The following is an 18,118-nucleotide window of genomic DNA, read 5'->3' on the forward strand; positions in this document are numbered from 1 at the left end:
CTCTTTATTCGTTTTCTCTCTTCTACTTTCACTTATTTTCTCTCATATATTGAGATCTTGATCTTGATCTTAATCAACATGATCATGATCATGATCATAATCATGATGAAGATCGTAATTCGCATCCTAAGATAATCATGATCACTTTATTTAAGATCATAATCGTGATCGTGATCTATATTATAGGACAATCATGATCACGTTGATTAAGATCAATATCTCATGATCATGATCAAGATCTTACGATATAAGATAAAAGAGGTGAAAGTAAGAGAAAGAAAATAAAGAAAGAGAAGAATGAAAGTGAGGGAGAGAAAATAGGTGAAAGTAGGATAGAGAAAATAGGAGAGAGAAGGGGCGAAAATGATTTGTGTTTATAATTTTTTAAAAATTTAATTTTTTTACAAATTATTATTATTATTATTATTTGTTTAATAATTTTCCCTAAATAAAATTTGCCTTATATTATTTTGTTATAAAAAGTTGATATTTTGCTAGGAAAGAGTAAACTTTTAAATCCGTTTTGAAAGGTGTTCACTCCACTGTCCACAGCTCCAGAACCCTAAAAATTCTTCCTGATTCGTGAACGATGTTAAGAAAAACTGCTGTTTCTGGTCGTCAAATTCAGAAAGGTGTGATTATACGCTTTCCCATCTCTTCCCTTTCAATCTCTTTTCGCCATAACTCTACAAAACAAAGACAAGACCCAATTAATCCCTCTGAGTCTCGACCTGATATAATGATGAAAAGCAGTCCTACTCATTTGGAGAAATTCGTAAGAGATCGGTGTAAATCTGGAACTCTTAGGCTTGATGAAGCATTGGGTTTCTTTGATTGTTTAGTTCAAATGCAGCCCATTCCCTCCATTTTCCCTTTTAATCAACTTTTGGGAGCCTTAACCAGTATGAAACACTACTCTACAGTTTTTTCTCTGTTTAATAAAATGATTATGTTGGGTAACACAGGAATCCGACCTAATATCGTTACTCTTAACATCTTGATCAACTGTTTCTGCCGACTGGGTCGTGTGGATTTCGGTTTTTCTATCTTAGGAAACATTCTAAAGTTTGGGTTTGAACCAAATAAGATAACTTTGAACACTCTTCTAAAGGGGCTCTGTATGGAGAATAAACTAGAAAAGATGATGGAATTGTTTAACAAATCAGTGGAGAATGGGTACCCAATTGATGTAATCACCTACAACACTTTAATTCATGGCTTATGTAATTCAGGTCAATGTGAACGAGCCATTCAGTTATTCGATCGAATGACTGGTTGTGGATTCTCACCAAATGTAATAACCTTTAACATTCTAGTGGATGCTCTATGCAAAGCAGGGAGGACTAAAGAGGCGTGTATTCTATTTGAAGTAACGTCTGAAAGAGGTGTAAAACCTAATGTAATAATTTACACCTCTTTGATTAATGGCTTATGTAATTCAGGTCAATGTGAACAAGCCATTGGGTTGTTGGATCAAATGATTAATCGCGGATTCCCACCAGACATAATAACCTTCAACATTCTAGTGGATTTTCTTTGCAAACAAGGGAGGACTAAAGAGGCGTGTATGCTGTTAGAAGTAATGTCTCAAAGAGGTGTAAAGTCTAATGTAATCACTTACAACTCTTTAATTCATGGCTTATGTCATTCAGATCAGTGTGAACAAGCCATTGGGTTGTTCGACCAAATGATAGATCGTGGATTCTCACCGGATGTCATAACCTTCAGTATCCTAGTGGATTCTCTTTGCAAAGAAGGGAGGACTAAAGAGGCGTGTATTCTATTTGAAGTAATGTCTGAAAGAGGTGTAAAGCCTAATGTAATAATTTACAACTCTTTGATTCATGGCTTATGTAATTCAGGTCAATGTGAACAAGCCATTAGGTTGTTGGATCAAATGATTGATCGCGGATTCCCACCAGACGTGATAACCTTCAACATTCTAGTGGATTTTCTTTGCAAACAAGGGAGGACTAAAGAGGCGTGTATGCTATCGGATGTAATGTCTGAAAGAGGTGTAAAGCCTGATGTAATCACTTACAATTCTTTGATTCATGGCTTATGTAATTCAGGTCAATGTGAACAAGCCATTGGGTTGTTGGATCAAATGATTGATCGCGGATTCCCACCAGACGTAATAACCTTCAACATTCTAGTGGATTTTCTTTGCAAACAAGGGAGGACTAAAGAGGCGTGTATGCTGTTAGAAGTAATGTCTCAAAGGGGTGTAAAGTCCAATGTAATCACTTACAACTCTTTAATTCATGGCTTATGTCATTCAGGTCAATGTGAACTAGCCATGAGGTTGTTCAATGAAATGATAGGTTGTGGAATCTCACCAAATTTAGTAACATATGTAATATTAATGGATTTTCTTTGTCTACAAGGCAAGCTGGGCGAGGCAGTAAAAGTTTTTAATTCTATGGTGAGTAGTGGTCATGAGCCTAATATACAAATCTATAACATAATTATCCATGGCTATTGCAATGCTAGGAAATTGGATAAGGCCATGAAACTCTTTAGTGATATGTGTGACAAAGGATTAACTCCTAATACCATTACATACAACACCATTATTGGTGGGTTATGCAAGATTGGGAAGGTTGTGGCAGCACAAGATCTTTTTGTGGAGATGCAAGCTAAGGGCCAAAGTCCAGATATCTTTACTTTTAGTACATTGTTGGATGGGCTACTCATGAACCGTTGTTTTACTGAGGTAATCAAACTGTTTCATGTGATGCAAAGCAATGCAGTGAAAGCCAATATTGTGATTTACAACATTGTCATTGATTGCATGTGCAAAAATAAGAATATAAAGGAAGCAATGGAGTTGTTTTGCAATCTTTCTACCAAAGATTTGCAGCCCGACACTAGAATGTATAATACAATGATTCAAGGCTTTCTTAGAGAAGGTATGTTAAAAGAAGCCGAGGATTTGTTCATACAGATGGAAGAGAAGGGTTCAACTCCAAATGATCTCACATTCAATTTCATGGTTCAAGGATTCTTTCGAAAGAATGATATGTGCAAGGCAATGCAACTTCTCAATGAAATGGTTGAGAGAGGTTTTTCACCAAATGTAGATACCACATCCATGGTAGTGGATTTGCTTGCTGCAGACGGACCAGATCGTGAATGTCTAAAGATGTTCCGCACGTTCTTTCCATAGAACTGAGTCAAAGGTAACATGATCAATGTTGTGTTACCAGTTAGCATGTTGTCATGGAGTGTTGTATCTTGTTGCATGCTTTAAAGATCATTTTAGTATTTCTAGAATTTTCTTTCATCAAGCATTATTTCAAAGGATCTTTATTCCATGACGATGAACTAGGCAAGTTGGTTATCTTTTTAATGATCCATTAGTTCATGGGCTAATATATTTTCTTTTACCTCCTTATTGGGTTGCCATCTTAATGTAGCACTTGAAGCAATAGATTAGCTACCATGCTGTATTGTCATTGTATAATGCATTGTTTTTGTAAATCAAGCTATTTTTTTTTTACATTATGCATTTACTCTTTATTCCTATTTGTTTTATGATATGAAGTAGAAAATGGTTTTTATTTTATTCCTTTGAACTTACAAATATTCAATGAAGCGTCGTTTCTCTTGTACTACTTGAACAAATGATTATGGAATTTTCCCCTTTTCAATTTTGGTTAACCTTACCTTACTAACATTAAGAAACTTATTAATGATGTTTCATCAATTGCTTAACTCAGTCTGGTAGGAAACCTAACGGTAGGTAGTTTATCGAGCTAAATGATATCATCAATTATGCAAGTTGTTCAAAAATGAGCGATGATATAATTCCAATTTGCAAGGTGTGAAAATGATATCAAGTCCAATTAATGGTAGTGGATCCCTTGTTGATTTTTTTTGTTTTAGAGCTTATGCAGTCTCTTACTAGTATGCCTTATACGTCCTACGGTTCTTTAAGGTGTAGTGAAGGGACACTCGGGGGAGAGGCCTGAACGTAACAGCATTATTAGTGTGGTTCTTTGTGTTAGCCTTCCCCCTCTGGGGCATTGTAATCTTAATGCATATTGAATGGGTACTATAGTATGTAGAAGAAATTCTCAAAGTTATATCATTTCAAAGAATTTATACTCTACATATAGATTGTCACACATTTATTAATAAATGCCTCTTTTTATCATATACTATGTATTTGATTGAAGAAGGCATTTTAGCACGAACCATGTAAATATAGTTGATTCCCTTAGTTTTTTTTTCACATTTGACCGTGGTGATTGTGATTACATAAATTGAATGATGTTTCATGTTGAATCAATAACTAGTTATTGTCGAGTTGTTTGTGCATACACATGTGGATGGGCTGCATCTATATGTAATTTCGTAATTTTGTCTTGGACGTAAAATTTTCAGATTTCTTCTTTATGTTGTCGATCATTGTTTTAAAACAGAACACGTGATCTGGAAAAACCTTATTACTTCGTTTGCTTTTAAGTGTCCTCATTTTTTTTTTCACATTTGACCGTTGTGATTTTGATTACATAAATTGAATGATGTTTCATGTTGTATCAATAACTAGCTAGTGTCGAGTTGTTTTGTGCATACACATGTGGATGGGCTGCATTTATATGTAATTTCGTAAATTTGTCTCGTACGTAAAATTTTCAGATTTCTTCTTTATGTTGTCGATCAGTATTTTAAAACAGAGCACATGATCTGGAAAAACCTTATTACTTTGTTTGCTTTTAAGTGGCCTCATTTTATGGTTATCAATAAATATCGCATCATTTTTACCATTTTTTTTCAAATCTATGAATGGGCTTATGAATAGCAGAATTGTAGTATTAACCATGTTGGCAACCTTTTAGCATATAACCATGATGTTAGAGCATTTGTTTTTGACACGTATAATGTTAACCATCTTTTTTTCCTACAATTTCCCATGTAAGAGCCATTTAGTTATAATAGGGCTTTAGAATCCTCAACGAGAGTCCCTTGGCAATGGAATGAAATATATGATCGTTCACATCTTCATCCCTTATTCCTTCTTCAATTTGTTTAGGAGTTCCTCTAGTAAATTTTGTTTGGTGGATAATGCCCATAACCATTCTAGCAAGTGGAGAAGTGACCAACCAATATTTTTAACTCAAACGGTATTGTGCTATGGAGTTCATTTAGTTTGAAGTATTTATGTGGATTTTAGACGATTAGAACAATCTCGTTTTTGACAACAAGGAATACCCTATGGATAAAGTATCATTGAAAGTTAAGGCAGGATTTACAAGTAGTTTTCCATTCTTTGTGATTCGAGTAACCAATATGTTTTAAAATATGTTCATTACATATGCCATGTTGTTCTTCTAATATTCACATCCAACAAATTTGGTCGATACAATACATGCAAGCAAATCCTATCACAAGTAGTATCCACTAGCATGAACTAAAAATTCTCCATCCCGGTCTTCTCAATATGGGTATAGTCACAATTTCTTTGATTAATAAATAGCAATTTTTAAGAGAAATGACTTCGATGATAATGATGGTAACCATTTTACTGATAAAGCATTAGATAATGATCATGCAAATGAGGATGTAATTGATTTTGGTTGCATGTACTAAACAATATGAACTTGAATATTGTCACTTGTTGTGGATGCATGGTTGGTATCAATATGGGGTCTGGTAACTATGGTTACTTGTTGTGCAAGTATGGATGGTATGAATATGGCGTTTAAGTATTTGTTATTGTAGTTTAACATGAAATTTAATGATATATTATAAGAACCTCACCTAGTAGGAACAATTACACGGCCCTAGCCCTATCTTATTTTTCTCCGTTCTATTGAATTTTCTGAATTTTTTCCTCCTTGACTTATTCTTCAACCTTGACTTGGTGACTATGTACTTGGGTGAATTTGGATGCTGGTAAGATACAACTAGTCATATACAAAGATCTTATCAATGTATTGAACTACTTATACAATGAGTAGGAATTGCTGCCACCACTGTTATTATTCTTCGATCTAGAGTCTAAGTCTTCCAACTCTCATGTTGTAGTACCCATCTCGATATAGTCTTCTCACTTTGTTTCTGAAAGAAACTTTTCCTTCTCACAATTGCAACTATTTGAGAACCACTCTTTCAATGAAAGATTCCACACAAGACCCTTTTAGGCAATTAGTTGATGGGATTCATATTCACTGGTCTCTGATGAAGAACGACCTCCACAACCACGGTTTTGAGATTGCTTTGACGCCAAAGATCAAGATCCTTTGTTAGGCATTCTTGAAGGGCTAAATTAAATCATTTATTCCTCAATTTGACACTCGAAGACGAGAAAAATTATGATATATATGACAAAGTGTGTTTCTCGTTGTAATCACAGAAGGCACACTAGAAAAAACTGATTCGTGTACTATTTGAAGTCGTTCGACGAAGAACTCTACTCTTTTGTGCTTTTTGACTCAAAATATTGATATATTTTTTTGTAAGTATAGAAATGTTTTATTGAAGAAAGAGGAGATTGGGAAGATCTGAATAATTATAAAAGAGTGTTGAATCTAACCTGGAATCAAAAACATAAAATCCCATTTAAACACTTAGTATTTTTGTTTTTTTTACTCAATCAAATGACTTTCACGAAGAGAAAGCCACCTTTATATATTGATCATTTGCTGAAGTGATTGTTCATTCCTTTTAAAGGTTCTCCTATCCCTTTCCTTCTAGATCCAAACAACAGATTGTAATTTCTTTACATGAAATCGCATCGATATACTAGCTCTGGAATAATAACATGACAGACTAAAGAAAAATCCAAGTCGTATGAAATAGTGAATCCCTTGCTAAATAAGTGATTCGAAGTCCTATCTCATCTAAAGTGGCTAGCTAAATGAAAAGATATATTCTAAAAGGAACTTTGTGGCCCCAAATGGAGGTAGATAGAAAACCCACATAAGAGGTGGGTACTGAGGATGAGTATAATATTTAATCAAGAGTCCACAATAGGAATAGTGAATAGTTTGTTGACAAGGTTGGATATATATCTTGATCCTCCCAATCATTCAAACCTCTCCTAAAACCAAAATCCTATGACAACTCACTCTCGTTCAAATAATGAAACATTCTATTGGTAAATTCCTTTAAAAATAGGGATGAGAACTACAAAGATAGGGGTGAATCACTACACCACCAATCCTTCCAAACTTAACCTTTATTTCCTTTACCAACCCTAAATACACCACCAATCCTTCCAAACTTAACCTTTATTTCCTTCAAAAATCTAGAAATATCTTAATGATGGCTTTCCACTTGCTACCACCATAGAGGATTTTACCTCCCTAGTCTCCCAGCCAAAGACTTCATCATATTTTGCCTTAATGATCCTCTTCCCCAACATTTCCTAGTTGAATGTTTATTGATCGTTTTTGGGACCTTGATTTTTTTCCTAGAAATCCATGCACTTGATTCTTCTTCTTCTTCCATAGTCTCATTAGATTTTATTTCAATTTTTTTTATTTATTTCTAAATCAAGATCCTTGATTTATCCCTGAAAGTTTTTTGAATTTATCCGAATTAAATGAACTATCATCAAATAATTGTCTAATTTGAACTTGTTACTATGCTCACAACTTTACCATAGCGTTTGAGTCCTATGAAGGTTGGCATTATTAATTCTATATCAAATTATCTTTTTGATGAACTTGTTTCTTAAAAAATGATCAAAACTTCAAACAAAAGAAATGTATTTTTTTTTTTTTTTCCATTGGCTTTTTTGTTTAGAGTTTTAAATTGTAAAATGGTGAAATAGAAAGGAATGATCATGAAATTGATCGTTGACGTTCAATATATATATTTTATTATTTAATTATGTTGCACTTAATTTACAAATTCTTATTTATTGATTTCATAGGGATCAACACCCAGATATGGAGCCAGTACTTTTGGGCGGGAGAGTGAGGAGGTGAGATCGTCCTTGGGTGTAGTGTGTGGAAGGGTATTCGCAAAGTGACTCCGGATATTTGTAAATGCATTGTATTCAAGGTAGGGAGAGGGAATTGAGTGCTCTTCTAGGAGGATCCTTGGTGTTGTGACATTCCCATACAAGAGAAGTTTTTGGGCATGTTCTCGATGTCTTTGAAGAAACGGATGCCATATATTCGGTTGAAGCGTGGGCTTGTACTTGAGATAGTAAGTTTCTCGTTAATTCTTTTTTTTTTTAGTCCCAATCTTGATTTATTTATTCATTTATTTTTTTTGCTTCCATGGCCTTGATTTATTTGAGTAGTGTTTTTTTTTTTTTTTCCATTTGGACCATAAGGCTTTGGATGGACTCATACCTTGTTGTATTTTCCTAGCTCTATTCTTCTTCTGTTTTAAAGTTGGCAAATTAAGGCCTTTGAAAATAGAGAGAGGTCCTTTGGATCAATCTTCTTTTTTCGTTTGTTGGAGCCTTTGGAAAGAGAGGAACAAAAAGAATTTTGAAGGGAAGTAGCTTATACCCTTTAGGAGGTATCATTTTGGATTTCTGTGTTTTAAAGTGGCGTTCTTTGAGGATTTCTTGTGTAGATGGTACTCAATTGTAAGGTGAGTAGTTGGTGTGCTTCATTTGTTTGGAGGCTTTCTTGACCTCCTTTTAAGTAAATCTCTTTTTATATTTAGAAAATTTGAAGTTCTAAAATTCCCCATTCTGTGAACATCATCGAAGTTTTAAATGTTTATTGGAAGTTATTTTGTCTCTAACCATGATTTCATTAATGTGAAATTTTAAATCTCAATTTATTTTTTAATTCAAATATTTGACTTTTTGTTCAACTATAAGCATAAAACATCCATATTCATATTTGTCTTCCCTTTATCCACCCGTTATAGTAGGGAAAATACCTTAAGCTTGTTCGAGGAAACATTTGTGCTCATTCAGTATGGAACCTCTATATATGTTCTTATATTGGACCTGATACTTGTGCTTGTTTGTTTTATAGCTTTTAATTTTTCACACCATAATTGCTTTTGTATAGCTCATTTCCCATCATTCTTGTGTATGCCTTCTCTCTGCTAATAAATCTATCATTTGATTGTTCAGGATCAAAGGCGGCTCATTGTGTTGTGAAAGTTAATGGCACCAAATCATAAACTAGTTTTGAGGCATCGACATATATATATTGGTTATCTTGGGTATCCCCACCCTTCAGGTGAGACTAATCCCACGGTAGAAGTGGGGAGCTGTCAAACAACATGAATCCTATTTCTCCAATATAACTGATCTTTGTGTATGTCACTGATCTGTCTTGGTTAGTTCTATAGACCATGGCATCTACTGAATTTCATTTAGTTTTGACTAGAAGCTTATATGCATTTCATTTTAAGTTTCTTATAAATTTTAACTCGGACCTTGGATCAAAACCCCATCTTCACATTCTTACCTTAAAAAAAAATAAATACATGCTTCAAATGATGTTTTTGGCTGAGATGGGAAGATATTCCTAGGGATACCCATGAAAACAAATTAGGAAATCTGAATTAATCATTAGGAAAGAAAATTATATCTTGATTTTATTTATCCAAATTGTTTTGGCAAAATAGAGAGCAAATTAAAATATGTAGGTATGTATTGGCCCGTACTGTTTTGGCAAAAATAAAGAGTTGGATTTTAAATTTCTTTATTGTGATTCAGATAATCTTTAAATTTCTCTTCAATATATTGATCATATGATTAGATGTTTACACTCGTATCTCGAGGAAAAGCATCTGTGGTTCCCATACACTTTCACGTCAGGGATGCAATGTGGGTGTTTAATCTTGACTGCTGAGGTCACCTCAGCATTATTTTTAAATAAATCTTATTTCTCTCATTTTTTTATTTTTTTATTTTTTTATTTCAGAGACACATCTTATTTGGAAGATTATTGTTTAATTCCAAAAAATTCAAAGGATGGAAAAAAGAAAATGTTTTCAGCAATCCTACCAAAAGACATCATTTCAACACCTCAAAGCACCAAATTTCTTCCAACACTACATTTACAAAGAGATAGAGGGGAAGGGGGGTAATGAAGATGCATGCATATCTAATTCCCCAAGACTTGTAAGGCTCATCTTTTCAGACAAACCACAAGAAACACTCTTTTGCTGGAAAAGAAAGGAAATATGTTTAGCCATGGAAAACTGTTGCTTTGGATACGTAACAAAATCAAGGTGGACCCGTCACACCAGGGAAGACTTCCGATAAGTACGTACAATTTATTAAATATGTCAAAAAAAGATAAATTAAAAAATGTTTTATTTCATAACAAGTATATAATATTGAAAGAGAATTAGATTCTCACCTCCTTGTCATTTTGGTACTTTGCAAGACTCATAGGGTTCTCTGAACACTGCATTAGGCAATAAAATAATGTTGGTTCAAACATAAAATATAATAGTAACGTACATAAGCTACGATCTAATTATAAAAGAGAAGTATAAATACAATGATGCAATCCATTTAAGTTCTTTTTTCTGGTCTCCATGGTGAAGAGATCATCCTAACAAAATATAAAATATGATTCATCTCCACTTGAGTCCAATGACATATATACAATGTAATCACAATGATCGTGATTTATCCTTGAGATAAGTATTCCCAAGATGTGTATTATAGGGATATGTATAATTCCTGACTGTTAGATATGTGGAAAGATCAACTTCAAACTTGACATACGACTTGTGTAGATGATTTTAAACCAAAAGAACCATCTTTGATCGATTTTTTATCTAAAATCAAAGTAAAAAGAATTGAAAAAATCCTAATTTTTTACATACATTTTCAAAATGTTTGAAAAAAAAACCCTTGAAAATGACTGCTTCTTCCTTCTCAAATTCTTTTCATTGGAATAGAATCTCCAAAACTAGACCAAGATGTCGAAAATCCTATTTCTTAGGACGAAAATGGTGATTTTGAATGATTAGGTCAATTTCAACATTTCAAACATAAGAAATGTCTATAGTGGGATTCATAGAATGATTAGAAGAGAAGGATTTTTCTAAATGGATTATTTATTTAACCCCTAAAAGTCAAGGACTAGTTAGAAAGAAAACCTTCCGCCACGCCCATGGACCAGTAAGTAATTTTCCCAACTTTTATGGGTTGTCTATTAATTTCTTACATGACTATAATAGAGAAAGAATAAGAAATTATTCTTGGTGTTTGTGTTCCAATTTTCCAAACCAAGAGCCTCGATTTCTAAGAACCACATTTGAAATTAAAAAGTCCTTATTGCAGTGTCATATTTGAAGATACCATCCATACTGAAATATAAGAGGGTGACAACTTAAGGTGAAATTGAAAGTAACCCAATATGACCATAGAAAAAAGATGCCTTATCAATAAATAGAAAACATCAGTAATGTTTGTAACAAACCATCTTTATTTAAGTATGATTATTAACTAATTCAATTGAGTTAGCTAGAGCGATTCAATCAGTTGGGTTACAGTCAACCATCCTTCTTGAGTGCAAATATAAATAATTTTTAGTTTGTGTTATAATGGAAAATTTATGATTTCAAATGAGGTTATTATAATTTTATTTCTTGGATTACAGAACTATTAGCACCCCCAACTAAATTTTAAAATTTTAGAATTAATCGGGTGAGAATGTCATTCTCTCACTTTAGAAAGAACGTTTAGGTTTGGATATTTTCTTTTCTTTGATGCAGAGATACCAAAGAGTAAAGACTATAAAAATCAACATCAAAAGGTCAAAGTAGACATCGTTGTTGTCATTAAGTTGTTATTTTTTATGGGTTATCACTCATGGTAGTAATTTGTAGTTTTTTATTTTTTTATTTTTTATAATGGTTACATTGATGGTAAATAGATGGAAAGGGTCTAATTGAAATTGTTAAGAAACTAGAATTTATCCTTGCTTATGGCTTGGACGTCCCCTTTGGGGGGTGAAAGAGGAAAAATAATAAAGTTGGAGGGATATTATTAAAAAATCTTTGGACTTGTAGGAGTAAAAGTGGAAAAATAATAAAGTTGGAAATGTATTATTAAGAAATGAGGATAAGAGGAAAAACAATAAAATTGAAGAAATATTGGAAAAGGAGAGAAGGAAGAAAGGCAATAAAGTCAAGGGTATTCTTTGAAAGAGGAATGAGAGAAGAGATAAAAGATAAAATTAGGGTTAACAATGAATCAATTTAGTACCAGATCAATACTTATCTGAAATCTCTGTATTTTGATCCAAATTCAATTTGTTCCGATCATATTAATGGATCTTCGAACTAAATTAGATCCGATTGAGATTTTACTCAACCCAAATAAGATCTAACACCTAATTTTATTTTTATTTTTTGTTAAGAAAATTGGATTTTGGGAAGAAATAAGTGGGTTCGAAGGAGTGTGTGTATGTGTGTGTGTGTGTGTGTGTGTCTGGAGAACTTTGAGAAGAAATCAGAGATGGATCAAACCCAAAACAGAGAACATCTATGATCAAAGAAAAAAAACAAATAATAAAGGGAATGAGATTAAAGAAAGAAAACATGTCCACAAAGGGTAAAATTGCAAATTTGGTCTGATTTGATTGTTCATCCACCATGTCCATAAAGATAATGTAAGGACAGAACAAGTTGAATTTTCAGGTCATTACATTCTCCCCCCATCCCCCCCTTTGGAAAAAAAATTCATCCTCGTAATTTAAAATCATATCTTAGTCCAAAAATAACTTTGAAAATCGAACCTGCATGTCTGATTCCTTTTCCCAAGTAGCTTATTCCATTTTGTGATATCTCCATAACACTTTGACCAAGGGGATTGTGCAAGATCTCAGTTTCTTATCTTTTTTATCCAGAATTTGAGTGGATCATTCCTCATACGAAATATCTTTATCATATGTACTTAACATAGAAAGACATTATGGATTTGCTCCAATTGAGGGGGTAGTATCAATCTGTATGCTACTAGGCCCATTATCTTAGAAATCTCAAATGGTCCCATGTATCGTGACGCTAGTTTCCCCTTTATGCCAAATTTGGAGATCCCCTTCCCAGGTGATACATTCAAGAACACCATATCTCTTGCCTCAACTTCCAACGGTCTTCGTGTTGTGTTAGCATAGTTCTTCTGTATGTTTTGAGCCGTTTTTAGTCTCTCCCTAATTATTTTGACTTTCTTTGTTATTTCTTCAATCAATCTTGGACTCATCAAAATCGTATCCCTGACTTCTGTCCAACATATCTTTCACGTCCCGAAATCCTAACACCAATCCATATGATTCACCAGTCAAAATCTCGAGGTGTGAGGTGAACAAACATACAACCTGATAGAACAATCTTAGATAATAGCACTATGAAGAGAAACATATACGCAGTGGAATCTATACTAGACAATCAAAAAATTAGAGCAACGGATACTAAACAATTACAGATCAAGTACATCAACCCTAAAATCCATAAACCATGACCCGATAGCAATCTCCCCAAAATGTAAATTCTTAAAAATACACAAGTCCCACCAAATGAATCACACTACAATCGCTGAACTACTAGACTAATCCTCAAGCTGACAAAGGTTACAGATCCACGACAATACCCTCTATAGGAATCTCCTCGTATGACTCCCCATAAATAGGCTCTCCAAGAGCTATAGCATCTGAAAGGGGAAGGATAGGGTAAGTAATAGGAGAATGTTACTCAGTAGGATGAATGTCGTTCTAATAACGAGTTATACGTGCACGAGTAAACATCTAAACAGTTAAATAATGCAAGTTTTCATAATGCAACATACGATAAATGTCTACGCATACTCAATAAACAATTGTAATTAACTTCAATCTATCATTTAAAGTAGCATACACTTCTTTCAAATAGAAAACATATATCAGCATTATAAAATAGAGAAAAATACATAATAAGAACACGGCGGTGTAGTCGATAAGAGAGTAGAGGAATGTACCGATACAACAGTCTCGGCATGGCAATTCGATATTCCAAATTTCAAATCCGATGTGGAATCCCATCGTTAGAATCTAATTTTTTGACCAGTCGGCATACCACACTTTTAGGACCGTTTATCCGGCTCAGACTGGTCGTTGTCCAAGAACCCAATACTGAGTTCACCTTGTGGTGAGGCCTACCATTTGACGACTGTAGACTAACATTGATCACTAACTAACTTAGGAGACCCCTCGTGTCGAAGCCTATCGAGAGGCAATACATGTGAATCCCGCATACTTTTACACTATATAGAGACAATCTTTACACAAAACGTTCCCCAAGAAAAAAATAAGAGAAATTATCGGATCTCATAAGTTGTAATATGCTCTAATGTATCTCATACTACCAAAGAGCATATGACATCTAGTGTTAATCCTAGATTGACCCACCACTTTCAGATATACAGCAACGAATCACTCTTTATAGGTTTTTCACGACTCTTTTCTGGTAAACAAATTATTTTGTTTTATATGTAGTATATCGTTTATTTTTATCGAAAATACGAACAAGATTTAGTAGTGTCCTCTAATGACATCCATCTGTCATTTCCATCCCTCAATCATTCCGTCAATTTTTATGTGGCATGTCCATCATGTAGAATTGGAGGCACTGTCCTAACAATCAGTCGAGAACATACGTTTTCTCTATCCATCCATCAATCAATCAAAAAATCCATCGGCCAACTTCTTACATATCTATCAAAATAATTTTGTATTTAAATATCATATTAGTATTTCTAACCCCATCAAAAACAGTTTACAAAAAATGGACGGTCCACGATTTTTCAATTTGTAAACATGGGTTAAAAGTTTTGGAATGGGCTGATTTTTGGTGAGGATGATCTCCTCACAAAAAATCAGCCCATTCCAAAACTTCTAACTCATGTTTTGAAAAAAAATTTGCCAAAAATTTAGCCATTGAATGCTACCCGTATAAATATAGGGTCGGGTTCCTGCGACACACATTGCGACAACGTGTTTGTCTTATATGGGAAAAAATGTTTGGAATGGGCTGATTTTTTGTGAGGATGATCTCTGTGATGAGGGGATTATCCTGGCAAAAAATCATCCCATTCCAAAACTTGTAACCCCATCAAAATTGATTTACAAAAATTGGACGGTCTATAATTTTTCAACAAAAATTGGACGGTCTAGAAGTTTCATAATGAGATGATTTTTGGCAAGGATGATCTCCTCACCACAGAGATCATCCTCACAAAAAATCAGCTCATTCCAAACATTTTTTCCCATATAAGACAAAACACGTTGTCTATATGTGTGTTGAAATGGTTGTCGTTTGAACCTGACCCATATATATATATATATATATATGATTCATCTCCACTTGAGTCCAATGACATATATACCATGTAATCACAATGATCGAGATTTATCCTCGAGACAAGTATCTCCAAGATGTGTATTATAGGGATATGTATAATTCTTAACTATTAGATACGTGGAAAGATCAACTTCAAACTTGACATACGACTTGTGTAGATGATTTCAAACCAAAAGAACCATCCTTGATCGATTTTTATTCAAAATCAAAATAAAATAATTGAAAAAAATCCTAATTTTTTACATATATTTTTAAAATGCTTGAAAAAACTCTTGAAAATGATTGCCTCTTCCTTTTCAAATCCTTTTCATTAGAATAGAGTCTCTAAAACTCGACTAAGATGTCGGAAATCATATTTTTTAGGATGAAAATGGTTAGTTTGAATGATTAGGGCAATTTTGTCATTTCAAACATAAGATATGTCCAGAGTGGGGTTCATGGGCTGATTAGAAGAGAGGGATTTTTCTAAATGAATTATTTAGTTAATCCCTAAAAGTTAAGGCCTAGTTAGAAAGAAAACCTTCTACCACACGCATGGACCATTAAGTAATTTACCCAACTTTTATGGGGTTGTCTATTAATTTCTTACATGACTATGATAGAGAAAGAATAAGAAATTATTCTTGGTGTTTGTATTTGCTCATTGATGGTTCCAATTTTCCATACCAAGAGCCTCGATTTCTTAGAACCACATTAGAAATTAAAAAGTCCTGATTGCAATGTCATATTTGAAGATAACATCCATACTCAAATATAAGAGGGTGACTACTTAAGGTGAAATTGAAAGTAACCCTAAATGACAATAGAAAAAAGATGCCTTTGCAAAAAATAGAAAACATCAGTGATGTTTGTAACATGCCATCATGCCATCTTTATTTAAGTATAATTATTAACTAATTCAACTGAGTTAACTAGAGTGATTCAATCGGTTGGGGTGACAGTCAACCATCCTTCTCAAATACAAATATCAGGAATTTTTTTATATGTTATAATGAAAAATTTATGATTTCAAATGAATTTATTGTAATTTTATTCCTTGGATTACAGAACTATTGGAACCCAACTAAATTTAAAATTTTAAAATTTTAAAAATTAATAGGGTGAGAATGTCATTCTCTCGCTTTAGAAAGAACATTTAGGGTTGGATATTTTCTTCTCTTTGATGAAGAGATACCAACAACAAGCAAAGACTATAAAAATGAACATCAAAAGGTCAAAGTAGACATCGTTGTTGTTATTTTCGATGGACTATCGCTGATGGTAGATAGATGGAAAATGGTCTAATTGAACTTGTTAAGAAACTAGAGTTTGCCCTTGCTTATGGCTTGGGTATCCCCTTTGGGGGGTGAAAGAGGAAAAATAATAAAGTTGGAGGGATATTATTAAAAAATCTTTGGACTTGTAGAAGTAAAAGTGGAAAAATAATAAAATTGAAAATGTATTATTAAGAAATGAAGAGAAGATGAGACAATAAAATTGAAGAAATATTGGAAAAGAAGATAAGGAAGAAAGGCAATAAAGTCAGGGGTATTCTTTGAAAGAGGAATGAGAGAAGAGATAAAAGATAAAATTAGGGTTGACAATGGATCAATTCGGTACCGGATCAATACCAATCCGAAATCTCTATCTTTTGATCCAAATTCGATCTGTTCCGATCATATTAATGTTTCTTCGAACTAAATTAGATCCGATTGAGATTTTACTCAACCCAAATAGATCTAACACCTAAGGAGAGTGTGTGGAGAACTTGGAAAAGAAATTAGAGATGGATTGAACCCAAAACAGAGAACATTTATGATCAAAGAAAAGAAACAAATAATAAGGGGAATGAGATTAAAGAAATAATGCATGTCCACAAAGGGAAAAATCGCAAATTTGGTCTGATTGTTCATCCACCATGTCCATAAAAATGATATTAGGACATAACAAGTTGAATTTTCAGATCATTACATTTTCCCTCTCGTCCCCTTTTGAAAAAAATTCATCTTCGTAATTTAAAATCATATCTTAGTCTAGAAATAACTTTGGAAATCGAGCCCGCATGTTTGATTCCTTTTCCCAAGTCACTTATTCCATTTTGTAATGTCTCCATAACACTTTGACCAAAGGGATTGTGTGAGATCTCAGTTTCTTATCTTTTTTTTTCCAGAATTTGAACGGATCCTTCTTCATATGAAATGTCTTTATCCACTTCCAATGACAATAGCTCAACCACGTGTAAAGGATCTGATTCATACATATTAACATAGATACATGAAAGACATTATGGATCTATTCCAATTGAGGGGGCAGTATCAATCTGTATGCTATTAGGCCCATTCTTTTAGAAATCTCAAATGATCCCACGCATCGTGACGTTAGTTTTCCCTTTATGCCAAATTTGGAGATCCCCTTCCCAAGTGATATATTCAAGAGCACCATATCTCTTGCCTTAACTTCCAATGGTCTCCGTCTTATGTTAGCATAACTCTTCTGTATGTTTTGAGCCATTTTTAGTCTCTCCCTAATTATTCTGACTTTCTTTATTATTTCTTAAATCAATTCTAGACCCATCAAAATCGTATCCCTAACTTCTATCCAACATATATGTGACCTACATGGTTTGGCATACAATGTCTCAAAAGAAGCCATGCTTATGCTAGCTTAATAACTATTGTTGTATGAAATTTCAATTAAGAGTAAGTGTGTTTTTCAACTACGTCTGAAATCTAATACACATTCTCGAAGCATATCTTCTAGTATTTGGATTATCCTTTTTGACTGACCATCTGACTAGGGATGAAATGTTGTATTGAAATTTGGTTGAGTACCTAGAGCGATGTGAAGACTTTTC

The 18,118-nt window shown here is 33.5% G+C and overlaps 1 protein-coding gene across 1 annotated transcript; it reads left to right on the top strand.

Annotated features, from left to right (window-relative positions):
- The first annotated feature begins 489 nt into the window (after positions 1 to 489).
- LOC147404558 (uncharacterized) lies at positions 490 to 9,338 on the top strand. The gene is made up of 3 exons (XM_086440576.1): positions 490 to 3,182; positions 7,886 to 8,163; positions 9,056 to 9,338. The coding sequence occupies exon 1, from the start codon at positions 590 to 592 to the stop codon at positions 3,167 to 3,169; it is 2,580 nt and encodes an 859-aa protein (XP_086296702.1). The 5' UTR covers positions 490 to 589; the 3' UTR covers positions 3,170 to 3,182; positions 7,886 to 8,163; positions 9,056 to 9,338.
- Positions 9,339 to 18,118: the final 8,780 nt, after the last annotated feature.

This window comes from Akebia trifoliata, chromosome 4 (assembly GCF_017979445.1).
Source record: "Akebia trifoliata isolate Shusen 1 chromosome 4, ASM1797944v1, whole genome shotgun sequence".
Taxonomy (NCBI): Eukaryota; Viridiplantae; Streptophyta; class Magnoliopsida; order Ranunculales; family Lardizabalaceae; genus Akebia; species Akebia trifoliata.

What these genes read in the sequence shown, in the direction of transcription:
- LOC147404558 (XM_086440576.1), top strand. Translation starts at nt 590, where the DNA reads ATGTTAAGAAAAACTGCTGTTTCTGGTCGTCAAATTCAGAAAGGTGTG.